Genomic DNA, 7,530 nt, shown 5'->3' with positions numbered 1-7,530 from the left:
TCAGCAGGAGGTTGAACTAGAGACTCCCTTACAACCTGATTGATTCTCTGATACTGAGTCACAGAATATTCTTCAAAGCACTTGGATGCCTGCATGTTTGAACAGTGTTTTTACACTGAAGAGATGAAAGTATGATATGCTGATCTGTAGGTGTTTTAGGATATTAATTCCCAGATGGACAAGTATTTTAACCTCTTGACAGTTGAGAAAACATAATTGTTGGATAGGCCTGCTTTAACTCTCTTGTCAAGGACAGTTAATTGCTTGTGGCATAAGAAAGCTGTGGTTTTCCATGTGTTCAGTTTGTTTAAAGTGTAACATTTTAAATAGTGGTAAGGGTCATGTCACTTCTGAATACTGAATTGAATCACTGTGCCAATGTCTGTGGCATAGTTAATTCAAACTTCAAATATTTGTCTATAATGAGCAATCTTGCATTTGTTTAGAGGATGGAGAAGCTAGAGAAAGAGATGAAATCAGACATGACCGGCGCAAAGAGAGACAGCATGACAGAAATCTTTCCAGGGCAGCCCCTGACAAAAGGTGAGCCTCAAAAGCAAGCTGCTTTATTCCTGTACTGGCACTGGCTTCCCTGCTAGGGAAACTATTACACTGGGCTTCCTTTTGCTTGATGCAAGTGCCTGAATTTTTACCTTGTGGAGATACTCACTGGTATGAAGCACTATTCAGTCATTGTATGAAATGGTATTACTGTGTTAGTGGCCTGCAGTACTTTCTTCTAAATTTAGAAATTTCCAAATGAATGGAGGTGGAGGGGTGTTGATTTTGGGTGTGTTTTTCTTTTGCAGAACTTCAGTATATTCAGATTTAATTAACATGTTGACAGCAAAGGTTGAAACCTGGATCCGGTAACTTCAGTGAGACCAGAGTATCATTAGTAGCTTTGTTTCTTGAAGCTGTTCATTTGCAGTAAGCTTATATTTATGAGTGTAGGCTGAAGTATCTTGTTTGCCCAAGCCAGTGAGATATCTGAGCACAAATGGTTTCTGGAGGCTTAAAATCTCTAATATCTTAAAATTAGATTGCTCGGCCTTCCCAGAATATAATTACACTGATTCTTGCAAAAAATAAATATGATATTTTAGACCAAGTCAGCTTAATGTAAATCGCAGATACTGGAAAGCAAATTTAAATGTCATGCCCAGCTGAACATAACCTTTCCCAAATGTTTCCTTTGCCAGGAGACAAATGTTACTAGAAGGAAGGGTAACAGTCAAAACCTGGCTCCTGAGGCAAATTGTTAGCAACTAATACAGGATCAGGTTGCAGTTGAGCATGTCCACAAATACGGTTTACTGACTTAATAAAACTTAAAATTTTTAATTCAGGTCAAAGCTGCAGAGAAATGAGAACAGAGATATCAGTGAAGTTATTGCCCTAGGGGTACCCAACCCCAGGCCATCCAATGAAATCCAATATGACCAGAGGCTGTTCAACCAGAGCAAGGTAAAAATACCTTTTCACAGCTGTGTAGCTTTCTATGAGAACATGCTCATCCTTCCTTAGTGGGTATGGCTAGACTACTAAAGGGATGCTGTTCTCATGGTTGGCGTGGATACACTCTGAAAGAAGTCTCTACATAACCGGTTAGGGAGCTATTGATCTCCTTTGTGCATAGCTGATGCAACAAAAATGGAATATTCTGGATGTATAACTGGATTAAAGTGTGGTTTTTGTCACTGGGGAGTGGGGAGAAAGAAGCTCTTTTGCCTTCAAGCTGCAGTGACCTCATTTTCTTTTGTACAAATGTACTGAGTGAATAAGGGAAATATGCTCTGAGAGAGAAGCAAGTAAATACTTTCTATTACTATTATTGCTTATGTTAAAAATCCTTCTGAAGATATAAATAGTTAACAGCAACATCTGTTTTCCCTGAACTTTATACTATTCAGAGATGAAAAACTAGATTAGGCTTCAGAAAGTCCCTGAATAGACCTGCAGTTTGTCAATCATTTTTTTTCACATCTCCAATGAAAGACTTGCAGGCAGAAGGGAAAGCTGATGAATCAAAAGTGAACAAGCAGGCACTTCTACTTTCACAGTTTACGTAAGCCTCTGTGTGATTTGGATCAGTCAGCTTAAATCACGTTTTCTAGAAATTCTGAATAATACACATTTCTGTATGGTTGTACTTGGCTATTGTAGACAGCTGTACTTGCAGAGCAGACTGAAATGATTCATTATTCTGAAATACAAATGGCCTGTAATCCTTCCTGTTGCTTTCTGGAAGAGTAGAAGTGGCCCTGACCAAGGCTGGTAATGATCATGTCATGTCCTAGGGATTTAATCCCAGACCCAAAACCACTCATATCCTAATGAAGTGCTTGAACTCATTTTAAATCAACAGCAAATCACACAATACCATCTTTGTCTATCTGTGTCACACCCATCAGTTTATCTTGATGTTAAACTAAAGTAGCTGAAGTTTTGCAGACTCATTTGTGTTACACTGCTGCTGTTCTTCACAGGGTATGGACAGTGGCTTTGCTGGAGGAGAAGATGAAATTTATAATGTTTATGACCAGCCTTGGAGAAGTGGCAAGGATATGGCCCAAAACATCTACAGGCCAAGTAAAAATGTGGATAAGGACATGTATGGCGATGATCTAGAGGCTCGAATAAAGACCAATAGGTAAGAAAATAAAGTTAAGAAAGATTCTTAATTAGCACTCTGAAGTTACAATCAACCGAGTATCACCTCTTCTCCTGCAGGTTTGTTCCTGACAAAGAGTTTTCTAACTCGGATCGTAACACCAGAGGGAGGGGCAGAGATGGACCGGTTCAATTTGAGGAGGATCCATTTGGTTTGGACAAGTTTCTGGAAGAAGCTAAGCAACATGGTGGTTCTAAACGGCCATCAGATAGCAGCCGCCCTAAAGAACATGAGCATGAGAGCAAAAAGAGGAGGAAGGACTGAATGCCTCTGTTCCTTGAGAGGTAGAGAAATGGACTACAAGCTTGGACTTCACGCAAAAGGCATTTTTAATATCAGGTGTATAGAGGGGTGGCATTGTAACACAGCAGTTCACAGCTCTTTGTCGTGTGGATATATACACACACACTAATTCTTCTACATAGGACAGCTACCCCTGGAGAGTGGAGGAACAGAATCACTTTAAAACATTTCACAAGGGAATTACTCTTTAGCAAATGCTCTGACTTTGCTGATTCCCTGTTGCCCAGCATCTCAGGGTAAGAATGTAGCCCCTTCCTACAGCTTTAGTTTTTGTAGGTAGCTAAAGCTTTTACTTCATCTATTAAAAGCTTTCCTGCTGTATATAATTACTGTCTTATGCTGTAATGGATGCTAGGGAGTTTATGTTTCAGTGTTTCTTTAGTGTGGCTATACAGTTTATTTGAACAAGGAGGGGAAACAGCTGGATTCTGTTAAAAAAAGACAGACTCATTCATAGTTTCTCAGTAATCTTTATTTTAGTTTCTTTACATTTAGTGAAATAAAGCCTCCTTCAACTGCTCACTCACTTTGATTCTTTTATTGATTGTGTCTTCTATGGGCCTGCTGTTTGAGCACAAGCTGAAAACAATGGTAATTATTCAAATTAGTTAGGCAAGAAGGTTTGATATTTTTCATTTCTGATCTTCTAAAATATTCATATGGAAAGCAGAAGCTGGGTTTATAACTGGTTCAGTTTCATGAGCCATAACGACAAATGCTAAGCTCCTGATGGGAAAGTTGAATATAATTTGCACAGCAATTGCTAGTTGTATCAGCAAAATGCATCTTAAAAGCTTGTGCTTTCAAGTGGAACTAATAGAAGGTAACTGTCTAAACCTAGCCTAGAACAAAGTGGGAGAACTGCTCATGTATTTTGCTTCTAGAAAAGCTTGCATTTTTGAAGAAATGAAGAACGCTAACTACTGCCTGCCTTCTGCTCTTTATTTCACTATAAAGAAGCCTCTTAGCTCTCGCACCTCTTGTGAGAGTATAGTCCTTGAAGCCACATTCACTTAACTGCCTAGGCTATCTTACAGCTTCAAGAATAAAAAAGTAGCAAAATAATTTCCAAGAAATTGACACTAAGTACTCATCTATGATATTCCGAGTAATAATTCTGATAATTCCATACATATAACATCCTTGCTGTTTTCAGCCCAATTTATGAGGGATCAGCCTGTTGCCTGGCTTGTCACAGTTCAAGACTGTAGTCAACAAACCACTCCTTAATTTCTGCTTCCATTTTTGCACTACAGTTCTAACTCACAGGTCAGCTCTTCTTAGGAATAGATACTGAAGTAACCACAACCACTGAAGACTTCTGCAGTAGTATGAATCCTGTCAAGCAAAATACTTTATCACAATCAACATACTGCATCCCTGAAGTCTCTTGCCAGTTCATCTTACTCTTACCATCTCCTAGCATTGAAAATGTCAAAACAAGAAACTATTTGTCAGAAGGATATTGAAGAATTCTTATTAATTATTCAAATACATGAATTGATAGGGTCTGTTATACCAGCCTGCTTGTGGTTTCACTCTGTACTACTAGATCTGCCTAGCTAGGTCAGCTGAAGCAGATACAAGTCTACAAGAAAATCCCCTTGGTAATTTGCCCCTATTTAGCAAACATACTAGATGCAAGTTTCTAATAATTTTGACATGAGACCTGTTAATTATTAATGGTTTTGGGCAGTCATTGACTCACTGTCATTTTATCCTTATCAACACAACTGCATAATAAGTGTTTGGAAAGCAGTGGGATAGCTATTTCCTTGCTCTATTTATTTGCTGCAGTGAAGCTAGATGATACAGTTGTCTACCTCTAACTGACCAGTCAGTGACAGGCACCTTTGTGTGGGTACTAGACCACAGGTCTTTAAGTGATGCCATACACTGTCTCTTGATACCATACGCTAATGCACTGAGATTGCCAAAGTGTTGTATTTTTTCCTTTACTAACATTTAAAATGTTGGAGACAGCAAGTTAAAAAAAAAAAGCTACACTACAGCTAATTTAAAGTTATCTTGAACACATGAAAGCAGGCAGCTGATTTTTCCTGTACAAAATGATAGCTGAAGAAAAAAAGGTATTTTCACTAAAGTTCAAAGCTTAGCTTTACATTCTTTGTCATCTTTCCCCCGCCACCCAACATCCAAATTAGATGTTGGAATCCATCTGCAGAAACCTATATTATGAATAACAACTAGTTACATGGCAGTTCCTGAACAGTTTTACTGTATTCTTATTCCTTTAGCTTAGCCTAGCAGGAGGTTTTGATCTCTGGTATGGGGTCTCTGTGGTACCTGTATGAGCTCAGACCCTAATGAGTCCAAGTTGAGAGGGGGGAATAAACAAAAGTGTTAACGATTTAAAAAACAGTAAAAGCACACCAAGTAGCAAAATGCTTAATCACACTTGTATGTGATTAACGAGTATGGCAATATTTTGATGTTACTGAATTAAAGAGCTCAACTCATTACATTACTTCATTAAAGGAATTAGCACATTACCTTGGCACCTTCAAGTATGTGGGAGTCCTTCTGAAACACGTTCTGAACATCTTGTTGCGTAGAGAATTTAATCCAGCAATAACGTTTGTGAAAGCCTGTATCTTTGTCCTAATTACCAGTTTAAAAAAAAAAATCCAATTACTGTAGAAAATGTTCACAGAGGCTGTTAAAAACTTTCTAAGGATATTCAATTTAAGGATTCAGAAGTCATCAGAGAAATCTACACCCTTCCTGTTTCAGAAGCCTTTTTCACACTTTAAGACATTTACTTTCATTGACAGCATGTGGAGACCTAGCAGAGGCTGTTCTGCATCTCTCTCTCAATTTGAGTCCAGCAATCATAAAAAATTTAAGATTTTAAGTTATAGTTGAAGACTGGAATAATGCATAGCCGGTTGTTTCAAACTGCAGTAGTTATCTACTATTAAGCCAGTCACAACAGAACTGACATTAAATGGCTGCCTGATTTGAAAATAAGCCTGCCACAGTACTTGAAAAGCTTTCAGTATCTTAAGCAGCTGCTTTATCTTGCTAAGAAAGCAGGCTGCAATTCAAGATGACAAGCACTAACTGCACTGAAAAGAGAAAAAGAAAATGTTATGTTTAAGAATAATTTGCCAGTCGGAAAAGACAGTTGTCAATAAAGAGGAGATAATGCAGAAAAGCCAGGTCTACCAAAGTGCCTTTTATCCCAACTCTTATCCCCATCAGAGTTCACAACAGCTCTGCCACTCTGATCATCAAGCATGACTGGCAGCACTCCCAAACACCAGTGAAGTTTCCACCCACAAGGTAGTGTAGTCACACTGCTCAGTTTCAGTACCCAGTGATGTCTTAATTAAGGGCATCTTACACTCCTGGCAGATTTTTGTACCTCTGGCAGTTTTAAGCGTTAATGAACACTCCTAATCACTGAATCAAAACATATGCACATGCATCAGCTTTAATCAGTGATGGAGGTACGTTTACAGTAAGGTGCCAGCCTTTGCAATGAAGCAATCCATTCTGTTCTGGGCCTGAGGAACAGAGCATGGTGGGCAGACACCTAAGCTTCAGAAATAACCAGACTGTTTCAAACAATCTTTATTTCCAAACCAGTCCTCAACTGATAGCGAACCTATCACCTCACTAACTGAAGTTCACTACACACTGAGCTTAATTTAACAGACCATTACTTCACATGGAGAAACACGAGCAGGCAGGAGAACCTCTACTCCTTCAGCAATGACCTACAATTTATCTGTAACAGAGTGGGAAAGGAACACTTTCTTTGACTCTTCATCTAAGAAACTGCACTAGATACTATTATCCCTAACGTACATGCTCAGAAGATTAACCTAAACAGCAGAGGCATGAACAGCTGGCAGCTTGGGAGCATCCTGAAGAGGCTTGTGAGTTTTGCATTAGCCCCACACTGTGCATGGAGTATGAACCCATAGCAGGAAAAGACTGTAGGTTCATATCTGCACCTTTACATTTTTCAGGCTAGTGAGACCTGGAACATAAACACTTTATTCTTTGTCAGAAAAAAAGATAACACGATGACAGAGAAACTCAAAGTACTTTTAGGTTAATTATTCTGAAATGGCAGCATCAACAGGATCTGAGGGATGTGCTTTCCAAAGCTCTTTCAAAGCCAATGGAAACCACTAAGCTTCAATGAGGCCTACAGCTCACATGAGCGGCAGCACTCACTAGGAGAAGGAACTAAAGGTGGAAAACGAACCGAAAATTTTACTAAAGTAAAAGAAGAGGCTTCCAGAAAGCAGCTCCGAGGGACCCGGCTCCGGGACAGGGCCGCAGCAGCAGGACCAACCCCGCCGGGGCCCGGCGAGCACCAGCCGGCGGCTCTTCCCCATTTTACCGGAGAGACACGAATGGCATGGAAGATGAGCGCGTACTCACAAACGGCAGCTGGCACCTCTGTACCGACCCGAACTGGGAGAAGTACTCCTTCAGCTCCTCTGTGGAGGAAACGCGCACCTGGTTACACGGGCCCAGCACCCCAGCGCAGCAGCAACCACCCTGGCCCGGCCCCC

At 39.9% G+C, this 7,530-nt stretch overlaps 2 protein-coding genes across 2 annotated transcripts in view; one reads left to right on the top strand and one right to left on the bottom strand.

Moving 5' to 3' along the window:
* The window catches only part of SNW1 (SNW domain containing 1), a 16,201-nt gene extending 12,698 nt beyond the window's left edge, over window positions 1–3,503 (top strand). Inside the window, exons 10-13 of the mRNA XM_009695822.1 lie at window positions 447–543; window positions 1,350–1,467; window positions 2,490–2,653; window positions 2,734–3,503. Coding sequence (XP_009694124.1) covers window positions 447–543; window positions 1,350–1,467; window positions 2,490–2,653; window positions 2,734–2,938 — 584 coding nt within the window. The 3' untranslated portion in view covers window positions 2,939–3,503. The remainder of the gene's footprint in view (window positions 1–446; window positions 544–1,349; window positions 1,468–2,489; window positions 2,654–2,733) is intronic.
* An 11-nt stretch (window positions 3,504–3,514) lies between these two features.
* On the bottom strand, window positions 3,515–7,474 carry SLIRP (SRA stem-loop interacting RNA binding protein; the record flags this gene model as incomplete). The annotated part of the gene is made up of 3 exons (XM_009695821.1): window positions 3,515–3,556; window positions 5,492–5,599; window positions 7,397–7,474. Coding segments are annotated over 3 exons (228 nt in total), but the record flags the coding sequence as incomplete, so codon positions are not given.
* Between the last annotated feature and the right edge of the window lie 56 nt (window positions 7,475–7,530).

The sequence above is a fragment of the Cariama cristata genome, unplaced genomic scaffold (assembly GCF_000690535.1).
Source record: "Cariama cristata isolate BGI_N322 unplaced genomic scaffold, ASM69053v1 scaffold37472, whole genome shotgun sequence".
Taxonomy (NCBI): Eukaryota; Metazoa; Chordata; class Aves; order Cariamiformes; family Cariamidae; genus Cariama; species Cariama cristata.
The sequence above is the reverse complement of the archived record's forward strand: the minus strand, read 5'-3'. Positions and strand labels throughout refer to the sequence as shown.